The 25,316-nt window shown below is 41.2% G+C and overlaps 1 protein-coding gene across 2 annotated transcripts in view; it reads left to right on the forward strand.

Moving 5' to 3' along the window:
- Positions 1 to 25,316, forward strand: part of BRINP3 (BMP/retinoic acid inducible neural specific 3) — a 155,458-nt gene that overhangs the window by 66,070 nt on the left and 64,072 nt on the right. For both annotated transcript variants that reach the window (XM_050307247.1, XM_050307248.1), the window contains exon 3: positions 20,360 to 20,550. In XM_050307247.1, the coding sequence (XP_050163204.1) occupies positions 20,360 to 20,550 (191 nt within the window). The remainder of the gene's footprint in view (positions 1 to 20,359; positions 20,551 to 25,316) is intronic.

Raw genomic sequence — 25,316 nt, forward strand, 5'->3', positions numbered from 1 at the left:
TGCAGCCTGCCTGTATCTTTGAAATAGTAATTAGGGACTGAAACTATTATAACTGACATCATATTTTTATATATATATATATATAGTAAATGTAGTAGAGTGTTGATAGGAAAGACATGGGCAGAACTGCCCTGCCACTTGTGTGATTCTTCTCCATTTACTGTCTTTGTCTTACTGGGACTAAACATGACTGAATGTGAGGTGGAAGGTGTTGTGGCAGGATAGCCTTGGTTCAGTCAGCTCATCACACCAGGCAGTTTAACAGCAATATACTGTGCAAATAAACACTTTTGTAAATGGAAAACAACCACATTTCCAGCCTTTTAGTACTCCAGGGCCACAGCTGACAGGGGGCACTTTGGCTTCCTTGAATGTGGAGTAATTCATGATGTGCAACTGTACTGCATCTCGTAACCAGGACAGAGCTTTTTTTTTTTGCTTTTTTTTTTTCTTGTTCAAAGTGTTTCCACCCATACTGCAGCTACCAGGCAAAGCTCCCAGGATTTCTTGGCCAAGTGGTGTAAATCAGTCCTCTGAGTCACTGGGTGAGCTGGAACTTGGAGGACTGTGGGTCTCTCAGGCCAGGCCAGGCTCAGTTTAGTTTTCTGTATAAAATCCATTTCAATTAAAAGCCTTGCTGACAGTAGCACCATTATTCAAGCTGGGAAGTCATTCTGTGCTGATAAAATTGGATTTCTTTGTCACAGTCTTTCAGACTCTGTCCCCACAATGTGCAGCAATTTTTGCACAGGAAAAAAAAAAAAAAGAAAAAAAAAGTAATTTAATCCACCGTGGTTATTGCAATTACAAATAGTGTTCACAAAACTGAATTCATAATTCTCCAAAGCATCACGCTGCCATTCAGCCACAGCACAGCTGGGGAGAAGAGTGCTGAAGAAGCTGAGCAAAATAACTGCTTTGGGTGATTACAATGCAAATGGTTTATTATTGCACACAGCAGAAATTACCCACTTCCTCCCCCTTGGTTTTTTTTTTTTGCTGTGAAGTCATAACACAAAACACTGAGCCCCTCCTGAGGAGGCACAACAGTTGGAAGCTGAGAGTCTACAAGGAGATGTCACTGTTGGTGATGAAGTTTAAGGAACAGAGGTGGAAGACTGAGGGATTTGGGCATTTGACAAAATCTGGAGGTGTTTATGGCCATTCCTGGAGTATTAATCTCAAAATTGTAACTGCATGTCCAGCCTGGCCAGGGATGGGGCAGCCACAGCTTCTCTGGGCAATCTCCTTTGCTTGAGGGAGATCAGAATCAAACGATGCTTTTAAGTGCAAATTGAGCAATCATTTTTGACTTCTCTTATATAACTGCTCCTTGGGACAGCAAAGTGGGACTGAACAAGCCCTGCTGGTTCTTCACCCAGCAAACAAACGCTGTCACTCCAGCTGGCTGAGGTTACAAGAAGCTCCTGCCACAGCCAGAGTGCTGTGGGATGAGTCACCTTGTAAAGAAAACTCCATTTTCTGGTGAATTTTTCATTCCTTTAACACATGGAGCAGCAAGCAGGGGCAGTGAGGCCATGGATAGAACTCCTGAGAAGTACCAGTTGTATGTTTTGTTGTTTTGGTTTTTTTTATTTAATAGGATTATTTCTGTTTCTCCCATAACCTTATTTGGAAACACAAACTGCCAGAGCAGAAAAGGAAAAGACCAATTAGATGGTGAAAAAATTTGCCTTCCTGGGTTCTTGTCATTGCTTAGACTTCATTAATTCTCCTCAGTTTGCCTCCTCTCCCTGCTCCTCCCACAAGTTCAGTTTAAGCTTTCTCAGAGTAGCAGAAGCTATTCAAGCTCTGATTGATCAGCAACAAACATAAAAAGAGGTCAGAACGTTGAGTATCTGAAACATGCACTTCACATAACCACAATAATGCTACTTAAAAATACAAATTTTAAGGATCAGGGTGGATATCTGAAAGCTTTCTGTTTCTCTGAAGAACTACAGAGACTCTAGCTCTTATTAATTGGGCATTTTAAATCTTTAAAGGACTCTGAAAGCAGGCATTCTTCTATAAAACAAAGAAAACTTCTGCAGGAATTATGCAGGAATTATCCCTCTGTTATAGCAGTGCAGCAGTTCTGGCTGAACATCACCTGTGTCACAACCCCTGAACAGAATTATTTTAAAGTGGTTTTTTGAACACTTTTGTTACTTTGAGTGTTTCATAAGCTTACTTCAGACTCTGTTAGCATTGCTGTTGAGTTCTGGAGTCTGGAAACCATGCCCTGTCTCGCCTGGCTCCATGGGGGATTAGGATCTGATGGATTCAGCTGTATATTTTGATCAGGGTTTCCACAGTGAAGTCACACTGCCTGTGTTCAGTGCCATAAAAACAAAAGTCCTGCTTTTCTCCACAGGCATTGTGGAGTTACAAGTAAAATACCACCCTCCAACAGCTCCCCAAACATGCATGGGAATATCTGTGTTGTCTAACCTTGGAACACATTTTTCCTGTTTCCGTGTCTCATTGTTGATGCTCACACAGCATCAGCAGTGGTGCAGTTATGAGATGCTCTTCCCAGCTATAGTGGTGTTAAGAAGAAAAGGAAGGAGAAAGGAGAAATTCCCTTTTTGGAAAGCATTGTTTAGCTGGCTTTGTCCTCCAGCAACAGCTCTGAATGTCACATGCAGGGAACGTGTGTCCATGTGTAAATACCCAGACCAAAAGTCGAATTGAAGTCTTACCATCCTAACTTTAATGAGCTAAAATTAAAACTAAGCCCCAGCTAGGAGGGCATTGCAGACAGGTACAGGACACCTGGGACCCCTTCTGTGTCTGCCAGTTGTCCCCTGCACAGCCTTGGTCACTTCCCTTATTAAATCTCCCCTTTTTAATGGGGATAGTGCTGTTACAGATACTAAATTGATTCACCAATTAAAAACAAAAGAAAAAGCAGTTAAAGATGTGAGAGGAAGGTCAGAATTGATACTCTGGTGTTGTCCAATTTAATACTGATTTGCTGAGTAACTGAACTTGGAAACACACACTTCCTGGGATGTGGCATAATATTTCCAAAACACATAAGCTAAACCCATCAGCACCTCAACGCTGCAGAAGGAGGGGGACATAACTATGAGGAGATAATTTGTATGAAAAGAATACATCCCACCTGATACATCCTGCATAATTTCAACAGCACCAGCTTTTCTGAAGCTGCACTATGTCAGCATTTCCATTGAAACCCTCACTTTAATGGGAATGCTGCTCATCTGCAAAAAGTGTGTTCTAAGCAGAAAACAGGAACCTCCGGGATCAAACACAAGCACACCACCCCTTAAAGGAGCACTCATAATTTCAAAAAGGGTCACTTGCCTCTTTCTGAGAACACAACCATCAAGGATTTAATTTTAATTTTTGAAGATTTGTTAAATCTTGTCTGGAAACCCAAACAGTCCATAAACCATATTTTAGAGAAATATCTGCTATCAGGGAAAGGGGTGGGCTTGGGGAAAAGATCCATTAGACCTGTTCGATGTTGTTAACACAAATCAGGATACAGTGACAGAATGAAAATGCAGGATACCAATGGAAAAAAAAAAACAACAAACCCAAACACGAAAAACAACCTAGCAAAAAGGATGAATGTAGTTGGCTCTGATCCTAAAATGCCACTGGGAATTTCCAAATGGGCCCCAGGGGATGTATGAACACTGATCTTCAAAGGAAGTGCACACAGGGCTGGTACAAATTATGTAGGGTCTGATAAGGCAAGTTACATGGTCTGATAAGGCAATTATCTGTAGCATCCTTAAATCTGAAGCAATCCAAAAAGGCACTAGCAGGAGCATTTTGGCCCATCTCCACCTGCTCCTGAGCAGGATGGGAGGAGGAGAGGGGGCTTAGCTCGCTTTCTGGCACCCAGGACTGTCATAGCCACTACAGATGAATCCACTGTCCTGCCACCTGGTGATTTTCCAGGGTGTGACTGCCCTAGAGAGTGTGCCTATTGCAGTTGCACGTGATGGGCTTTGCTCTCCACTTTCACATATTTGAATGCTGATGGCGAGGGAAGGCCAGAGGAGTTCAAAGCTGAGGCAGCACCTTCAGCTGCCCCCTCGGTGTCCCTGGGCCCACGTGGTGCCGACCTGTGCGGGCTCCACCTCTGATCAGGCAGCCAAGAACCACCTCGAGCACAGGATGTGACATTTCTCCACCCAAGCTCTCCCACACCTAAGGGACACGCTTCCAAAAATATTTTTATTTTCCCCCCCTGGCTGCGGCCACCCAAAGAACAAGGGCTGTGATTGCAGAATGGAGGGGTGTCTTCAGCAGGAACTTTTCCTCTGAAATGTACCCATTAAGCATCTTCGCTGTGATTTGCAGCAGCTGGTGTGGTCTCCATGCCAACTGAGGGGAAGGGCACCTCAAAGTCAGCTCGGAGCTCCGCGATGTCTCGCGAAGAAAAGCTCGTGATTATGATGAGGGAAGTAATTCCTTGGCTGTGAAAGCTGGCTGAGAGCGAGGGGAGGGAATGGCAGTAAGACTTGCAGCTAAAGAAAACCCGAGTGGGATTATCAGCGTGCATGAAAAAGGTGGAATGGCTTTGCAGGTGAGACCTTCCCCCTGCCCCTGCAAGCAGCTCCTGGGAAGGGCTGAGAGTTGGCTGTCGTGGGTAATCTCTGTGCCAGTGCTTGTGTGGGGATAAAAGGCACAAGGATTTCGAGTGAATTTCCTTGCTTGATAAATCCAAACCTTTTACCTGAGGACAGTGCTTAATTTTTGGCAGAGGTGTGAGCGTAATTGCCTCAGTGCTGATGGCAGGTGGGGACTGAGGAAGTAGCGCAGGAGCCCTAATGATGAGAGCAAGAAACTCTTCAGTGCCTCCACTAAGGCACAAGTATTTCAGAAATGCAGTAATTAAAACAGAAGTTCTCTGCTAAACTAGAACTATGGTGACAAGATAGACAAAGGGAGCAGAACAAACCCGGGGAGGACGAGCTAACATTGAAGCAATGACACAGTTGCTGCATATGCAGCAATCTCAGCACATTCTCAGCTCTGTCGATGTTGTTATCCCAGACAATGCATTTAAGTGTTTGCTGCAATGCTATTTAGCAGATGATAATGAAATAGCAGGAAAATATACATGAAAGAAGATGGGAATATCTTGTGGCTCCTCACAGGGAAGCTCTGAAGCATAGGAACAAGGGAATGACAAAGAGAGCACTTGCAGGAAGGCGAGTGCTGTTCGCTGCCTCTCTGCTCTAAATTGGGCACTGGGGAAAAAAGACAGAAGTTCCACTGAAGTGTAACAGAGGGCAATGTTTGCCACCATGTGTCAACGGTGCACTCAGGGAATGCAGAGGAGCGAACTGCAAGAGGCACCAGTTTCAGAAAATCATCTGTAATTACTTTCTAATGCAGAGGAAAATAATAATGAATAGAAAATAATGATGAAGGTAAAAAATGATGCCATTTCATTTCACCTCCAAACAACTCTAGTTCTGTGTACTCTGCATCCCTCTCTGTAGTCTCTGCTCTAGGTCTGGAATACTGAGCTAATTTAAAACATTTTTGTGGACAAATCTACTGACGTAACGCATCTCATTTGCAGTCGTGACCTGAGCATTCCTTCAGCATCAGCATTTAGATTACACTGTCTGATGCTACCTGTAGTGTAGGGCTTGAAGTTCTAACTTTAATAACAGACAACTGTAGTTGGTCATATCAGACCATAAGACCTGCTGAAAGAATTGCCTTCACCAGTGGATTTCTGCTACGTTAAGCTCATCTCGAATTTTGTGTTCACTCTCTAAGCTGAATTTGCAGAATAATAAAAAAGATGTGTGCACAGAAAATGCAGGTAGTATAATTGTGGTATGAGGTGGATACAACTGAGTGGACTTCACTGTGGCCTAGAAGCTCCCTCAGCTTTGCAGTTTGAGGGTTCTGTTCAGCTCTGACTGCTGCATTTAGTCCCACTGTGCTTCTAATGCTTGCTCTTCCCCCCTTTTAATGTCAAAATACACCTGCTATCATTTTGTCCATTTGCATCAGGTTTGATGTGCCTCTCCTTTACCACTCTGAGGTCGCTGGACAACCTTAGCTCAGAAATTACAGATCAGCCACTTTGTAAGTCCTTCCCTGAAAACAGAGCCGTTGTGAATGCCCCACGTGTATAAAACTTGTTGTTCCATTCCGAAATGGAACCAGGCAACAACCACACAGCCTTACTTTTCCTTCCCAGCAGGTTTGCTCATTGTCAGAGGACATTCTGACCAAACTCTTCTCCCTTTTATCTGCTTGTGGCACTGCTTAAGAAGAGCTGTGAGTAGTGCTGGGAAACACTTCTAACAACCCCCAGTTCAGACCCCAATGAAGGGACGTGCAGATTAACCGGCAATGACCTTTCTGAGTCAACATTCCTGCACTTTGAAATCCAAGCGTTTCTCGTCCTGCCTTTTTTGCCTTTGATTCTGACCTGGTGCAGCTGGAACTAAATATAGATGTGTAAGGTAAAACCCCTGATCACTTCACTTCAAAAGTCTCTTTCAGCTTCCTTGCTGGAAGCCTTAAAAGCTGTGTCATACACTGGTAATCATTAGTGGGCAATATTAATAGCCACATCTCCTCAGGATAACTTGGGATAAGGACACTTTGGCAACGTGTTTCATTTGGCATCACCAACATCTTTTTGGGGGAAACAGTGTCCTACCATTCACATATGTTGTAGGTGCATATTGTATCTTCTTATTGACACATGTGGCACAATATTTGTGAAATAAGACAGCAAAATATTTTACTTTTGCTTATTAGTACTCATTTTACTTATTAATAGAAGGCTGCATGAATTTCAGTTGCAACTCACTGTGGTGTGTTATTTATATAATAAACCTTGTTAATAATGCAGCTTAAGGTTCTGGGACACTGCTAAAATATAAATAACAAAGAAGAATGAATCATATCTGAAACCACCAAGGCTGATATATTCAGAGGGTAATAAAAAGTCATTAGTTATTCTGTTAAAGTCATCCAAGGCTTTGGTTAATAAAGCAAAAATTTAACGTTTGTGTTCTGAAAATGGATTAACAAAGAGACACACAATTTTCATCACAGAAAATCAGACTGTTGGTTGAAGCCAAATTTCTTATGCACTTCAGATAAGAAAGATCTATTACTGCACTGTCCTCTAACAGAAAAAACTGGAGTCACATCTGTAATGAATGGGGTACAGCTCTGGCTGTTGTCCAGCTCTCCATAAATTCTCACAGATCAACAGGAATAGACAAGTGAGCCAAAACCAATGAAGCTAATTTTAGTTGGCTGAAAGCAGCACCATCTGGATTTCTGGCCTTGGTAACTTTCTATTGATCCAATTCTTGCAGAACAATTTGACACCAAGTGTGTAAAGGTAGTTTTTCAGATTCAGAGTTTGTGGTGCTCAGACATCACCTCCTTTGAGGGTTTCAGGTGCTGTAACTTTCCTTTTTTTTTTTTTTTTGATTGAATAACCTTATTTTTGCATGGTAAAAATCAGTATCCATTTCTTTGCACAAATATTGAAATGGTGGCACAAAATAATCCACGACTGGAACGTGCCGTGAACGAAAAGAATTCGAATTGATCAGACGTTGATTGTGAATAATTCACTCAAATATAGTTTAAAATCAGTTTTAAGACCAGAAGGCTAGAAATACCAGTTGAGAGTTTTGTGGCTTGTGGATTCATTTTCTCTCTCTTCATTTGCTTTAGTGGGCTTTGTGTGGGGCTCTCGTAGAGTAGACTTGGATATCATGAAATTTAGGGCTCATTTTGCCATTTTCAATAATTGTAATTATAATTTTAGGACTTGATATGAAAAATAATTTGCATCTGCTAACTTTTTCGTCTCTTCTAAACTCTAAACATAGTAAATAGGATACTCTAACCTCTGGGAACTCTCAGCTTTTCAGAGAGATCTGGGTTTTAATTTGCTTACAGAGCAGTAGGGTTATCAACAGAGCTCACTAATGGCATTATTTGTCCTTAATGAGGGTATTCCAGTATTATCATTAAACTACATATCCTACACAAACCCTAAGTATATACACTTATGTATATATACACGTATATATACACTTACATATTAGTATATACACTTATTTATACCTATTACTAATTAATAAATAGGCACTTGTAGATTAACTTTTTTTTCAGTGACTGATGTCCATTCAGGAAAAAAAAAACCAAAACATTTCAGCTGCTGGTATCTCACCAGTGTTGGATAACTTTGCTTTTTCACATCATTATTTAGTGCCACAACTCTTTGTTAACACTACCAGAAGGTGTTGAATCCTGAGGCTGGAAACAATCTCGCACAGCATCCGTGTGCTGAAGTTTATCACGTGTTTATCAGACGCTGCATCAGCCCAGAAAGTCACCTTTCCTTGATGTTGGTACAAACAACCCACCCGTGCCTCGTTACTGAGGGACCTCCCCGCGGGCTGGGGCAGATTTGCATCCCAGCAGCAGGTGCACAACCAGCCTCCTCCACCCCCATTCCCCAGCTGATCTTTGTTTACCTCATTAGTCCTGCTCCCAAACTTGTATTTAGAAAAAAAACACTGCCCTGTTTGAGCTACTGAAAGGATTTTGAAGGCTCATCCTTGTAAAGATGCCTCTGGGAGAAGTCGGATATTCAAATGGCTAGGTATAGATTAAAACAAAGGTGAGCATTTACAAATTTTTTTATATACCTATTTTTGATTGTCTTTAATCAATTAAGTCAAAAACCAGGTGGGAGATGGAAAAGAGAAAGAGAATTATAGACACTTAGCATATTTACTCCTTACTGAAGCAGATGCTGCATCTAGAAGACCAGATTCTACCTTAAATCACTCCGTCTTTAATCATTCTTTTTGGCACATTTTAAATGCTTAGGTTTTCCAGAGGGGTTAATTTCCATAGACTGTCTCTATTCTTTGATTTACCTCGATTAAAATAAGATATGGGCAAACTAATCCCCCTCAGGTAATAGCAGGTTTATTGTTCTCTGGTCTGCAGTGTTTCTGGCTTTTACCATTCCTTCTGTTTGTATTTGTGATATATAGATAAAGAAATAAAGTCATCACAGAAGCCCCTGGGGCAACCCCAAGTTTGAACTTCAAGGTGAGATGTAGAATGGTAGAGTCTTGAATTCCAGACAACAAAGTGTGTGTGGGGGGGGAAAAAGAATGGGTGAACAGGTTCCTCTCCAAATTTTCCTGGGTTTCTTTTGCTAGGTTCTGTCATTCCTGAGTTGCAGATTGTAAAATCCTGCTCCTCTTGTATTGAAGGAAGGCATTAATTAAATTCCCAATGCAGACATTTCTTCTGATTACAGAGTGTCACAGAATTGTACTTTGAATAAATAGTATTTTACAAATAGAGGTATTATGACTTCCCCCAAATGTCTCAGTGTCTATCACTTTTCCAGATGGGAAAAGTGAGGCTGAAAGGGTTTTTTTCCTCTGTGTTTGAACAAGTGCAATTGGTGATGACCTTATGACAGTCTTAAAACACATTCTGCTCTTAAAATCCCTGAAGGTACTCAGGTTAGGTATATACTGATTAGTCACATAGTTTGTATCCCCCAATACTCCTAGAAAAATGAAAATGTTTTTTTTCTGCTCCATTGTGAAGGTGTTAAGGACATAAAAAACCTACAGAGGGTTTGCTTAGTTCCTCATGAAAATGAGAGCAGAGCTCTTACAGAGATGCCAGGTCCAGTTTGTTACCTGAATAAACACAGTAGAAAAAAATGTTGAAAAAAAGCTTGAAGATTATTAAAGATAAATAGCACCTTAAAATATCATTTCAGTTCTCCTATCCCTAGATATTATGGTGGAAGATCTAAGGCAGGGTGTTCCTGGGGACTCAGCACATCTACGATGCTTTCACATCTCATCTTCTCCAGCTCCCTTGTAAAGGGTTGGGAATGTTTACTGGAAGACCTGTTTCACCAGAAATAATCCTTTATAAGGATTAATCCTTGCAGGGTTTATAATCTGACTTCATTTTCTGTTTGCTTTGCAAGGGCAAGGCTGTGTGGGAAGGCCGAGATGTGGCAGGAGCAGGACTAACTTCTGCTCTTTCTGGGGCTTCAAACACAGAGAGTTCCATGGTTTCAGAGACAAGGGGCAGTTTCTTTCTGAGTGCTGCGATTTGTATGAATATATTGAATTTGTCTCCCTCCTCTCCCTGGGCATGAGATGAAATGATGAGTCAAGAATCTTAATAATAACCAAACTGATTCTAATAACCCCAGAAAATTAATAGTAATTTAAAAAAAATATATTTACATATATATATGCTTTTTCTTATTTTTAATCCCATGAGGATAAAATTTACTTTATATTGCTTTTAATTGCACAACTTGTCTGTAATTAAATTGACATCTTATTGGTGTATCTCTGAGCCAAAACATGTCAGGTTTAGAAAAATATTGGTCTCAAGAAAGTGATAGTTGATTAAAAAATAATCTTGAAATATTCTTGATGTCACTGAGACAAAACATTTTATCTGAGTATAGTAAATCTACCAAAATGCTGAAACGGGCATTTTTCTACTTCATATTTGACATTTTCAGAGAAAATAACATTCTCAAATGCACAGCTCCAGATTCCAGTTCCTCTCTGGCACTTCAGAACAATCCTTCCTTCACTCTGTACCACCCATTACATGATTGTTCCTCTTTGAAATTTAACAATTACAATTAGCACTTGAAAAATTTCTTTTGTTCTGCATTCTGTAACGACCTGTAGCAAAACTTGCCCTGCATAAAATATAATTAAACCCACTTCTTTTGCCTCCAGCTGTGCCAGGGGAGGCTCAGGTTGGACATCAGGAGGATGAAGAGCATATTGTTGCTTTCCTAAATAACGATTTTCTTTCACTGCCTGTTGTTTTGAAAAGGATTTGAACAGGGTTTTTTATTATTTTTTAAATTTTATTTCATTTTTAATTGATTTGTCACTCTTTGGGGGCACCATGATTGAGATCTCAGCAGAACCTCTGGAAAGCAACGTTTTGTCACGGAAGCTGTTTTGTTGTTTTACCTAAAACATTCTGGTTTCACATAAGAATTTTTCAGGATTGCAGTAGAATTCCCAAAATAATTAGTGGACCTTTTTGAAATGTGCTCTATTTTACCATATTTCCACTCCTTTAATTATTTGTTTTCATAAAATCACAGAGCCATTGAGGCTGGGAAAAGCTTTTAAGGTCATCGAGTGCAACCTTTGCCTGAATCCCACCCTGGCCACTAAACCATATCCCTTAGCACCACATCCAGTCCTTTTGTGACCTCTTCCAGGGATTGTGACTCCACCACTGCCCTCTCCAGCTTGTTCCACTGATCAGCTTCTCTCAGTGAAAACATTTTTCCTCATAATCTGGACCTCCCCTGGCACAACCTGAGGACGTTTCCCCCTGTCCTGTCCCTCACTGCCCTGGAAAAATAAGGCTGGCCCCCCATTTTTTGTGTGTATTCAGGTATATCTTTCACCACAGTACCTTGCTTTTTATCCCATGCCATATTTTTAATTTTCAGCCACTTCTCTGGTTTCTGTAAATCTTCCAGAGCCCTCAGCTTAGTGTATTTTATGGATATATTTTCTTTCGTTCTACTGGGTAATAAGAATTTTCAGAAAGACCAGGTTCAGGATAATTTCTGCAGGATCCCCTGTAATGTGATAATCTACCTCTAACAAACAACAAACCCTTTGCAAGGGATCTCTGGGTCCTGCTCCTGCCTTCAGACAAATGACTGTAATCACTCCTGTGCCTGGATACACAAACCCTCATCCTTTATTGGGGCAGTAGATGGACAATAACAGATCAAATTGCAGCATGAGAGCACTCCCAGCTGATTGTGGGACCTGCTGTGGGGGTCTAAATTATTCCTCTTTTAAATCTTTCCTCTTTTTGTACATTCTCAAGTTGCAATTTGTGCATACAGAAACCCAAAATTTACACCTTAATGTTTTATAATTTTTAATGTTTTTTCACATAAGGCAAAACCTACCAAACTGTTAACCAGATAATAGATTAAAAATTACAGTATAATTGAAAAGCGTTTGATTTATAAACACTTTAATTTTTTTTTACCTTTTGTACTTTCAACTTTTCATTGGTTCAGTACGGCATGGAGTTAAAGATGTGGAGGATATTTTTTCCTGTAATTTTCTTCAGTTTCAGAAATTTCATTATTTATCATAATGACACACGGGAACAACACGTACAACAAAATCAAGCCTTTTAATAACAAAAAAAGGCTTGGATTGCTGCAACTCTTTTTATTTCTGTTTCAAGGAAAAATCAGAGAGGAAATTAAATCACCTGCTGTCCCAATTAGCATTTAAATAGTCTCTATTTGGCAGTGAATTTCATGCTCTTATTCAGGTTAAAGAGGTGAAGAAAGCGTTTGTGCCTGTCTGTGCAGCTGCTGCTGGGTGAGGTTTCTCCTGAAAGGGTGCAGGGATTCATGGCTGTGCTCGGAGCTGTTGGATCTAAGACTGCTCTAAATTCTTCACATCAAGGGCATCTTTGATCTCAGACATCCAGATTCAGACCAGGAAAATTTATGTGAGATTTATGGAAGGAATTGTGCTCTGGGAGGGTGGGCAGGCCCTGGCACAGGGTGCCCAGAGAAGCTGTGGCTGTCCCTGGATCCCTGGGAGTGTCCCAGGCCAGGTTGGACGGGGCTTGGAGCAGCCTGGGCTGGTGGAAGGTGTCCCTGCCCAGGGCAGGGGGTGGCACTGGATGGGCTTGAAGGTCCCTTCCAACTCAAACCATTCCATGATTCTATAAAGTAAGATAAATACAGACCTTACTTTTTCAGACAACACATTTAACTCTTGACTGTTGCTCTTGCAGAAATCAGTAGCTCATCTCCCCCATCCAATGCTTTTATTTAGTTAAGAGCATTAGAAAATTCTCTGCTTGTAATATGGAACTATATTGACAATTTTATTGCCCTGGTTCTCTGTTCAGCTCACTGGTGTAATTCCACTGTTTCTTTGAGATATTTGCAATTTATTCCACTGGAAAAAAAAAAAAAAAAAGAAGATTGCCAGGACTACTTTTAATAAACCAGCACTCCAGATTTATTTTGGAATTATTAAAAACAGTTGTGCTGAAGCAGAAGCATCCTTTGTTGTGATAGAAAAAAGAAACAAAAACATTTTTATGTGCTGAATAAGAATTCCTGGCTTTATTTTTTTGTGTGCAAGGAGAGAACAGAGTATTTCCTTATGCCATTGAAACAACACTTAGACAGGAGGATAACATTTAGATACAAAGAAGTTCAGCTGCATATTCCCCCAAGAGCTAAGCCACAAACAAACAAATAACACACCAAAGTACTTTGAGGAAATATTTTGTTTTACATTCTACTGCTTTCAAGAACTTGAATTGCTACAGACAACAACAGTGCAGTTGTTATATTTCACAATATCGAGACAGCATTTATGCATGTGTGTGTGAGATTTACACCTGTGTGAAGCCAAACTCGTCCCAGGGTGTTGGGAGAAACAACTGCCTTTATAAATTCAAGTGCAGGTTAAGTAAAGAGCTGTAAATAGCACTGCTGGCATGTGCTCTGCAGGAACGGGGTGGAAAGAAGGGGGAGACAAAACCCCCTCTTCTTTGGAAGGATAAACTTGTGAGTTGTTCAGGAAATGAGCCAGATAACCTCTGCTGTAGGAAGATTAGGTTTACACAGCGTTCCTTTCTGGAGAAGGAGCAATTCTAGACATGGTGTCCAGATTCATGGATAAGGCTTTGGGTCAGTGTTTCTTTGAGAATATGTGGAGAATATGTATTTTGTCTGAACCATTTTTAGGAGGTTCAGACAGCCAGGAGGAACATCAGCTTTCCTGTTGAGTAGCTGGGAATTTGGTGTCTCTGTGGCATCAGTAACATCCCAGAAACAAGCAAACCCTTCCCAAGGAGAGAGCTCACGTTCTCTGCCACACTGTCCAGGTCAGAAAGTGTTTTGTTTGGCTCCAGGTATGGGACAGGAGGAGGTTGTGCCTCCTCACTGTGCTCTGGAAGTGCTCTCAGCACTGCTGGGCCTCCCTTCTCTGAGTGAGAACTAAGGTGAATAGAAGAATCCCTTGAAATTTGAAGTCACTTCTCACAGGGTGGCTTTGTCTGTGTTCCTCTCTGTTGCCCAGCACTACAGAGCAATTTGTAGTTCTGAAACAGCAATTATAAAAACAGTAATAAAAGGCATTTCAAAGACTCTGAGACCATGAGCTGTAGCACATCCAGAAGATGAAGAGTTTTAGCAGTTGGTGTTTCCCCTGTGATTCATCTGGGAGTATCCACCAACATTGGATCTGTGAATCCTCTATTATGTTTTATTTTCTCCAGCAGATCTTTATGCTTATTCATTCTTCATAAACTGTCTTTTCACGTGTTGATTTATGCACTAAAACACTCCACAGATTCAGCTTTCTTCCTTATCTCTGCAAGAAACCTGGTCCATTCTTTTTATTTTCAGTCAGGACAAGAAGAGAAGGAAGAAGAACGTGATTTTCACGTTGGTTTCGAAGCAGTAACAGGTGTAGTCAAATCTCTAAAGCCCATCCTCAGAGAGAGCTCCAGAGATTATGAGTTTCATTTTCTCAGAAATGTCCAGAACCATTAGGTTTTGTTCAGGTCCAGTTAACTACAGGGACAGGACTATGATATCTATTGGCTCTGAAGGTCAGGCAAAAAGACTGTAAATAGACCTTTCTGCTTCTCTTTGTCATAACTCTTGTTGCTGCGTCGAAAAACTCTTTTCCAGGGCAGTCTTCTCCATTTTTAAAGGTTAACTGCTGTTTTAGCTCGAGGTAAGATACCTGCTCCTCTGAAAGTGTTCTGGGAAACAGGTACTTAGTGCACTGTGGAAAAAATGGGAAACAGGTTTTTACCCCATTGGCAAAGTTGAAATCCATGCCTCTTCCTCCCACTGAACGTCAGACAACGTTGCTTTTTAGAACAGTTGCAAACAAATTGAAAAGAAACACAAGAATCTTCCAGGCAGAGGACTTTTTTTTTTTTTATTTAATTTGTCTTCTGCCAGTCTAAACAAATGCACCATTTTATCAATCATGTTGCCCAGATAATAAATGATTCCTATGAGCAGGTGTGAACTGAGAAAAAGGATGTTTTGAGCTTGCCAAGCTCTCCACCAGACTGTAGGAGGATTAGATTAGTCTGAGCAATGCACACACAAGTTCCCTTGATACTGTCAAGGGGAGAATGAAAAGTTTTCCTGTCCCTCTAGGACCTGTGGCAAACCAGGAAATCAATACTTCTTACAGGGAAGAATAAATACATCAGCCAGTGACAGCAAATGTCTTGGTGGAATTTGGTTTCCTTACACTGGCAATATTATATTGGCAAGGATCTGACCCTCTAGAAGGTACCTCCCGTGTGTGTTCACAGGGAAAAAAGCTGGGATTGCCATAACCAAGACACATTTGGTTAAATGTAACTAACTTGAATTGCATTTGGTAGATTGTGACTTGTAACCTGGACTCAATTTGCCATTATTTGGACAGACAGCTACATGTGACTCCAAAAAACATCCCCATCTTCCCCAGCAGGCTGTAAAACCGGATTGTAATCATCATCAGCACAGAATCCCATCATGGTCCCTCCAGTGACCTCTGGAGAACATCCAGTCCCACCCCCTGCTAAAGCAGGGTCACCCAGGGCAGGTGGGTCTGGAATGTCCCCAGAGAAGGAGAGTTCACAGCCCTCGTGGGCAGCCTGTTCCAGTGCTCTGCCACCCTCAAAGAGGAGAAGTTTTTCCTCATGTTCAGGTGGAACTTCCAGTGTTTCAGTTCGTGCCTGTTGCCCTTGTCCTGTCCCTGGGCACCACTGGCCCCATCCCCTTGGCCCCCCCCCCACCCCCAACAAGAGATTTGCCTGCACACAAAAACACCTGCAGGCCACATCTAAGTGGTGAAACCCCAGAAATGTAAAAAAAAAAAAGCTGCAAAATCTATGCCCTGCTTACTCAGCCCATGGGAAACACCTCCCAGGCATGCCAGTCATTTTCCATTTCAGATGCAGGCAAGGGTAGGATTTTCTAGGAATTCTGCCTCTCCTCTCTGCTCCCTGACACTGTTAACATGTGCAGGGCTAATGAATCATTTCCTTGGAATTTAAATCTTAAAAGCCTGTGCAAACTGGTGAGATTTTGACAAGCTCCTTCAGCAGTTCCTCACTACTGGGTGGTTCATACAAACACCTTTCAGTTCTGAAGTGTTTGTACTCCACCTGTACTGGCTGTTTAACTCCTGTGCCGTCACCACACACTCCTGTGAGTGCATTTCTCCAGACCACTCATTCCCTCTGCACTGCTGGAGTGATGGAGCTGCTTCCCAGGCAGGAGGTAAATAAGATGAAGTCATTAAGAGCTGTCAGTTTTGTGCATGCACAGAAAGGGCCAGCTAAGTGTGGGGATGAAGGAGCGCTCACAGAGGGGTTTGAAGGGGATCACAGACAAACAGTAAAAGGCAAACACAACACCACAGGACAAGACACAGAAATAATTCCCTCTTGGGTTTCATCAGAGGAGGGATTTTTCAGTACATGTGTCATGGAGACAGGGACAAAAGGAAAGCCACCTTCCTTTCTCCTGTGTCCCTTTGATGTTCATGACAGAGGAGAGGTTTCAAATCACTGATGCCACAGTGGTTAGCACAGCAATCTGACTATGAGTAGTCATAAAAAAGAAATACATCTGAGCACATTCTAGGTATATAATATATATACCTTTTATTGAAATTTATTCATACATTTCTGCATATTTCATATGCATAATGCGAGAAGATAGTGAAGCTGATACTGATGAATTGTAGTTCTGGAAGTAGAATTTCAAGTGCCAGGAAGCTGATAAGGTGAAAAAGACACAGAAAGGCAGGAAAGTGACTAGGATGTTTCAAAGGAATAGTGTATCAAGATAAAAAGAAATCCTAATGATAGTGTTTATTTATTGTAAGGTAAAAAACCTGACCCATCAGTCAGACAGCTGAGCTGTCCCTGGCTGTGTCTGTGGCTGCTGTAGTTAAGAAGAATCCATCAGACTCACAGTAAACCTCTTTGTAGGCTGATTCAGTCATCTGCAATAGCAGAGATTATATTCCCATTTCAAATCTCCTACACATTGCAATTTTAGAGCACAATGGCATTTTTTTAAAATGTCTTTCATCTGGATGTTTTACACATATCTCCCTGTACCATATGATTTAAATGAATGCAGTGGTAGAAGAGGATGTATAATTTATGTAAGCATTTGGGAGAAAAGTTAGTGCTTGAAACTCAAAGGACACACTGACAGCCCTCTTTGGTCTGCTGCCCTAGGAGTCCCCTCAGACCCACTTGCAATTTAAGCTTCTTTCTAGATAAAAATCTTGTCCACAACTTGTATGGAACTTTACTAGGGCGTGTTTCATGTCAGAGTGTCGATTGTTTCCTGAGATTAAACATCACTCTCAATATCTTAGAATGACAACATAAATCAAAAATGTTAGGAAGTAATTAAAAAAAAAAAAAAAAACAAAACAAACCAGTGTTGAAATGACAACTGTGTTTTCAGGCCCGCTAGTCTGCAGGAGCATGATTTCCAAAGGGGAATAATGCACATTGGGTACCAAAAATTGTTTGGGGCTAGAGAGTTTGTGCTAGAGAGACTGCAAGGGGTGACAAGGGAGGGGGAAAGGAAATAGGAGAGAATATTCCACTGCCTGCAATGTGAAATTAAAACAAAAAAAAAAGGGAAATTATGTGGATAGCTATATATAAATAGGCATATTTCTGTAAGTCATATAAAAGAAAGATAAGGGTATGATTTTACTTACAGTGACATTGCTGAAAAGAGAAAATAGCTCTAATTTTGGTGTAGTGGTTACTAATGACTCTCACATACCCAGGAAGCATTTGTGAAAACCTCCCTCAACATTTTAGAAGTGATGTAGCACAACCCCTCGCCCTGAACCCCAACCCAGCTTTCCCTGCTCCTGCACTTCACTCTCATAAACCCAGTTCCTTCTAAAATCCAAAATGTTTCCTCAGGTTTCCTGTTCTTCATCCCTTCTGGCTTTTCCATGTCCAGTATCCCTGCTCCTGCAGACAGGCAGCTCGCTCTTGGTGTCCTGTGTCCCTCTTTTATCTTCAGATAAATATAATTGTTTCCATTGACATGTTCTGAGCCAAAACATAACGACAAAACTTATACAAAACCATTAGCCTACTTCCTCTCTTTGAAATAACACAAAATACAGGAAAACAAACTAACAAACAAACAAACAACCCTGTGGAAGGAACTGAAATTTGCTTCAGCCAAAGAAATTTCTATTATTGGTCTTCTCTGTCCTTAAACGCTCTAAGTGAAAATCAAATTAAGGGTGGCAGCAAACCAGCTTTTATAAGAATTGCATCTTTTCTGTTAATCTCGTGGTGGAACCTCAGCCCAGTGAGCAAGTTTAGAAGAAAAGGTTTCATCAGGGTATAAAATGAGTATTTTTCTTCATAAAGCTGGCATTATTTTCTCGGTGTCAAAGCAATTCTACCTTGATGGTCTGTTCAGGACCTACAATTAACCTGTATTTTCTGTCCTGTTCAAATGAATGATACGACTAGAAAGCTCAGAATTTAAACAAAAAAGATGTGGTTTTCTTTTATTTGTTTGTTTGTTTGTTTTTCACATGAAAATTGCATTTACAGTGCAGGGTAATTCTCTGTTTTCAGTGTCTGCATTAATGTGGTCAATATGCCCAATAGAGTATTATTTTTAATTTTGCAGACAAAAAAATATTTGTGTATATTTTTTCTTGCTTCTTTCTACTGACAAGCAGCAGTTTCATAAAAGATTAAAAAAGAGATTATTGGCTCTGTAGCTTCCTAAAGGGAAAGGAAAGTTGTGAGAGAAAACTTTTTGAAACCTGACAATTAAGTAGAAGAATCCCCTATCAGGCAGCAATTTCCAAATACTGATTTAGGCACACTGGTGATGTGTAGAGTCTTTTAAGAACTGTGGGGATCTGTTTAGTTTGTGCTCTTGGCTGGTAAATTGCATCAAACTTCCATTAAGTTAAAGATAAATTTCTTCATAATATCATTTTCACGTCTGTTTTGATAAAAAATGGCATCTGCAAGAACGTGTATGAGAGGAAAGGCAGTTCATAGGGGCTGCACCACACTGTCACTAGAATAAAGAAAAACTGAAGCTGGACTGGGGATGGGACAGTTCAGATCTGCAAGAGAAACAGGAGGATGCTGGAAATGCTGGTCATTCAGCCACAAGCAGCTGCTTTGGTTCAGGAATCCCTCAAATGGTACTTGCCTGCTACATCTCTGATTTCTTTGCCTGTGTGAATTTTGGAAGTGAATGTTGCTCTGTATTTAGCTGGGACCTGGGTAAGATCTTTTAGACTCTCTAATCTCTTTGCTTTTCTACATCTTACCTAAGAGGACTCTTAATTGACGTGACTGTAGGGGTGACTCAACAAAGTGGGAGCTAAAGCAGGGGCCTGGGTTTGTTTGGATTTAATTCTCAGAGTCTGCAGCCAAAACAGCTATTGCTGTACCTTGGAAAAGCAAAGCTACTGCCAGGGCCGTGTATCTTGTCTAGATTTTGAGGACAAGGAGTCCTTCTCACTAATAACTCTCTCTGATCTCTTAATTGGTAAGTAAATGAATAAAAGATGTGTTTATTGTCGTGCAATGAGCTTGTTTGTTTTCCCTGCTGTCATTGATTTATTTTGGAGAGGGGAAGGGGACAGGTCTTTGAATTCATTTGTATCCCTCCTACATTTGAGAAGTTTTTAGGAATCAGTCTTGCTGTCTGTGTATTTCCTGAAAGTGGAGGCCAGAAGTGCTTTAGAAAAGTAGAATTATCACAGCAAGGTCAAGTGTGGTGTGATAGTTTCTCTAGGTTATTCAAATTATCCAGCTGTCTACCTAAGTGACTTATCATCAACAGCAAAGAACACAGACTGTTTCTTGTTATGATTTCAAAATTTGGCTCGTACCAATAGAAACACTTCTTGCATTTGGTCTAAACCTGGGGCTAATAACTGCTTTAGTTTCAATTAGTAACAAATCCGGTGGGTTTTAGGGTTGTATTCACACCAGAGACCACAAAAACCCCAACAAGGAACAGCAGCAACCTGAAGTGGCTCGGTTTTTATTTGTTTCCTTCAAATAGAGGAGGTTCTGGAGCAGTGTCACCACTTGTGATGAGTGGCTTGTCCTGTGGGCCCCTTGTAACACCCACCCATTGATCGCCCCCAGCTACTCAGCAGAGCAGGGGAGCTTCAAATGGAGAACATCTGTCTGAAGGACGTGTTTCTGAGGGGGACCTGCTTTCTTTTTGCAGGGAGTTTGGCCGCTGGAAGGTGAACAACCTCGCCGTGGAGAGGAGGAATTTCCTCGGCTCGCCGCTGCCGCTCGCCCCCGAGTTCTTCCGCAACATCCGCCTGCTGGGACGGCGCCCGACCCTCCAGCAGATCACAGAGAACCTCATCAAGAAATATGGGACGCACTTCCTGCTGTCAGCCACCCTGGGAGGTAGGGATCACGCTTGGAATTCCTACGGATGGTTTTGCTGGGACCGGACCGAAAGCGCGAGTGGGTCCCGGCTGGTTCCTCTGGGAGGGACTGGTGGCTCCTCAGAGGGGTCGGGATCAGCAGCTCTCCGTGGAGCAGGTTGTGTTTACAAGCCCGGTGGCTCCTTCTGCTGGTGGTAAACTTTGGTTTATTGATGCTGCATAAACAGTTTCAGGCAGGAAAAGGAAAGAAATCCGGTTGCTAAGGTTGAAGAGCTTCGCCCGAGTTCCTGGTGTGGATTTTGGGGATGTTTCTCTGCTCTGAGGTGGTTGAGGGGAGGGACATCTTTTTTTCTGTAAGAGGCCCCTTGTAACAATGTACACAACAAGAGATTACAGAAATATCTGGGTCCTTTACAGTCCTGCAGAACTGGAGCCAGAACACCCAGTATCAGCTATTTCCATCAAATCTTTTAATCTGTGAGACTTTCAAACCACTTTGCTGGGAAATCCCTATTTGTCACTCTGCCCTTTTTTAGAACGAGCCTCCACTTAACCAGTGGCACTGAATTTTCAGAATGGGCTGATGAGGCTTTGCCATGTGATTCCCATTATCTTAATGGAGTCTCAGGCCCCACAGACTAATTTGGAAAGGGTGGCCTGATGGATAATTGGGATCCAGTCACCGAATGGATTGAAGAAATCCAGTGAAGAGGCCTAATGTTCAAGGGAGAGCATAAATTGTTCCAAATGAGAGATAATTAGTACCTGTGATTACCCATCCAGGCATCACAGAGCGAACTGACATTTCAGAAACGCAGCTCCATCCACTGGTTGGGTGATTATATTAAAGATAATGCTGGTGATTGAGTGTCCTCCCAGCAGGACAGGCTTGTTGAAATCCCTTTATTCACCTGAGGAATGGTTTTCTTTAATACATTTCATGACTGAATCAAAACCATTTGTGAAGGAAATGACAGCCCTCCTGGTCTGGCTGATAGCTGAGACCTGGAATGACCGAAATGGCTCACAGAGGCCCCTTTTGGATGGGACCATCCCAGAAACAAGGTGGATTTCTGTCTTGCTGTAGTTATTTAAAAAAAACCCAAAGAACGAAGTCCTGTCATTATTTTGGGAGCTGGTACCTCTACAACAAATACATTCCCATTAGAATTTTAAGAACAAATTACATCCATTGACCAGCAGTTTGTAATAAAAATCCCAGAATTTCTTTTAATTACTTTGAATGGTTTTGCATGTAAATATACCTTCTGTGTGTTCTCTTGAGTATATGACACATTCACATAGAAAACCTAACTGCTGAAGAGAAAGGAAATGTTTCTTAAAATACAATAATTAAAGCTTTGGCTGCAGCCTGTATCCTACTGCAAGGATTATGCAGTGGTAAAAGTTCCTTTTCAGTATTACTGGCTATCTGCTAATTATTAACTCAGGTAACTAGCAGTACCTCAGCCATACAGTGAAATTAATTTTCAAGGTGAAATTGGATCTAGCAACTCCAGCAAAGCAGTCTAACATGAGAACAGCTGATCTTAAAAATCGAAGCACCAGTATCACACCCATCACAAAAGAGCTACAGAGCTGACACCTTTTAGGAGGTCTGGACCTGAGTAAAAACTAAACCCACAAGGGTATTTTTTTTGGAAGACATTTGAAAATTGGAGGCTTAGACACCCAATATTCTCCCCAGAGCCTCAGGATGTGCTGCAGGGAGGCTGAGGGACCCTTTGATGGGTTTTGATTTAGGTCCCTAGCCTCAAATTTTAGACATGATTTGAGGCACACCTGCTGCCTTCCATTATCGTTGGGTGGGTGCTGAGTGCTTCAAAAAATCGGTTCCATTGCAATAATTACAGGGAATTAGTAATTTATAAGAAAGCTTTCATGAGGTGGCTAATAAACCCACACTTTCCTGTGTGTGTTAGTTCTCATTTTTTGGCTAGATTGAATGGGGATTCCCACAGATGCTTGTCCACACTTTATTAACATGTAATTAGATTTTTTTTTTTCCCTTTCAGTAACGTATTAGTACTTTCCCTTTAATTACAAGTTGTTTTATTGGGAAAGCTTTGTCACTTATGCAGCTTGTTAAAAGCAGAAGACCAAACTGACTGTGCACAGTACTTTTAGTTAATGAATCCCCAATCATCTGTGTTCATGGACAGAAAGGAAAACTTGGCAAGTGAATGACGATGTGGTAAGATTTGTGTGCCTCTGTGGCCATTTGGCTTTCATGAAGATCCCTTTTGAGCATAAAGGGAACTCTTGCACGAGGTTGGTTGTGATCCCAAGCCTTTATTCACAAACACAGAAATACGCTCCTCGAGGGCATTTGGAAACGAGAACTTGGGGAAAAAGCTTATATATATATTTTTTTAAATTTTTGTTTGTGGGTGGTTTTGTTTGTTTGTGGTTTTTTTGTTGTTGTTGTTTTGTTTTTGTTTTTGGGTTTTTTCCTGGCACAAAATAACCTGGGAAAGTGACATTTCTCAGTGCTTTTATTTCGTATGAAAATTTTCTCTTGTGACATAGGCCATTCCAGCCTAAATTATTTTCTGACTTCGTGAAGTGCATTTCTAAATTCTTCATCAGCTTTCAGTCAGAAGCTTCCAAAATACCAAAGGTTCTCCTTTGAATGAGAGACAGCACACACAGTCTTGCTTTTCCTCCTTTTGTTTTGTATTTATGCTTTGTTTTCTGCATGGAACAATGACGGTCTGGTTGGCTGGACCTACATTTTAATGGTTTGCAAAAAGTCGTGTGCAGCAGTGAGTTCAGAGCTGGAGGGCGTTGGGAAGCCTGGGAGAAGTGTAAGAGGACAAAACCAACAGTGAATCCCACCTTAAGGTGGATTAGCTTAAATGATGACTCAGTGAACCTAAACAATTCACTTTAATGTTGTTCCCGCATAGAAAGGCTATTTAGCAAACCTACAGTGTTGGTGATAAGATAATTAACAGATAATTAACATACTACAGTGAAATGACAGGCCCTTGTTCCAGGCATTTGGGTGAAGTGAGGCTGATTTGGGTGCTTTGCAAGACTCAGGCAGTGGACTTGATGATCCTGGAGGTCTTTTCCAACCTGGCTGATTCTATGATTCCATGATTCTATGACTTTGCAACAAGTCCTCCTTGCATCTGGAAACAGGGGGACTGATCCTATGACCTGTGCTTTCTATGATGCTTCTTCCAAGGTAATGATAGAAGCTATTGGCAAATATGGGAGGGAGAGGACAAGTCTCAAATAAATGACTGATGTGAGAAAGAAACTTGAGAATTTCGCATCAGATCTCTTGCAAAATCCCCCCCTTCAGGGATGGAACTCTCCCAGCATTTAAGATTATGGAAGCCAAGGGGAAGGAAAAAAAAAGCAAAAAATATATTAATGTTCTTCTCCTGCCTCCTCAGTGAAGAAAACAATGAAATCCTCAAACAGATGGTTTGTATGGAATTAATGTTCCCTGTTATTCACCTGAACCGTGGCAGTGACACCACATCTGGCCTGGCAGGAATTTATATCGGTTTGGAACCGGTGTGTCTCCATCAGCATCTGCTGAAGTTTGGGAAAATGACCTGATAAAACCCTAATGGTCCATTTGGTGATTCAGACAGGAAGAGATTTTTCCATGAGCACTAAGGCAGTAGCTGAGGTATTTTATTTAACCAGAAACTTTTTTTGTTGAGGAGTTCCCAGGCCAAAAGCCCGTCAGCCTTTGTAAGATACACACACGTGTGTGTGCAGACAGAGCTCTGAGTGGGTATCTGTGGATGGGGCTCAGCTATATCTGCCTTTGAGTGCCATCCTTTCCTTCCTGCTTCCTCTCCTTCTGACTGAAGGGGTGAGAGAACTCTTGGATCACTGCCTTTTCCTACCACTCCCAGTCTACAGATGAAATTGTGAAACATCAAGGCCTATCACCCCTTCCTCGTTACAAAGATGTGGGTACAGGCAAACAAACTCCCAATAACTGAGGTAGAAAATAGCACTAAGTATTTAAGTCATATGAATATGTATTATTATGTATAACAAAGTATATTATTTACTCTTTCAATAGGTGGCTATATTTAGTTGCAGTTGTTACAGCATTATTCTAATTCTACCATGTTGATGGTGGTTTGCATTTTTAATTTAAATAATTCCTGAATACCTTCTTAAATCGCACACAAAATTAATTTCTAATTTACAAATCCCATTTACAAGCTGTTCTTTAGGAGTCTAACATTTAAATGGCCAGAGATATATCAGGGTAAAATTCTATATATCTGTTTTATTTCATATTTTAAAAAAACCAAAACAACGTGTGGAATAACTTTCTCAACTCAGGAGTTAGTTTGACTTGTAAACATAAATCACGAAAAATATGTTCCTGTATGTTCCTTGGCATGATAATTCCTGCAGCCACTCAATCCTTGGATTACGTGGCGTCATTTTGTCAGCATAACTGAGTGTTCTCATGCTGTTTCCTTTAAACCTTTAAAAGAAGGTGAAGTTGACTTGAATTTTGTGCTGGAGAGTAAATTCTGCTTGGAGAGCTCGTGAAAAGCCCAGCTGGGAGGATTCAGCGCTGAGTAATCATGTTTTCTCAGTGTTCACTGTCATTACTCCTTTTCAGTTCTTAAAACTCAGAACTTTGAATAGTTTTCCAAGTCACACTTGGTTTTTTAGCTGATGCTTGGATGTCTCCCTGGCCTGTTTCGTGGTGGCAGACTGCAACCAGTGGAAAACAAGACTCAGACAAAAGAGCCTCTTCTGGCACAAACTTAA

Source organism: Myiozetetes cayanensis, unplaced genomic scaffold (genome assembly GCF_022539395.1).
Source record: "Myiozetetes cayanensis isolate MyiCay16 unplaced genomic scaffold, myiCay2020 scf12, whole genome shotgun sequence".
NCBI classification, from domain to species: Eukaryota; Metazoa; Chordata; class Aves; order Passeriformes; family Tyrannidae; genus Myiozetetes; species Myiozetetes cayanensis.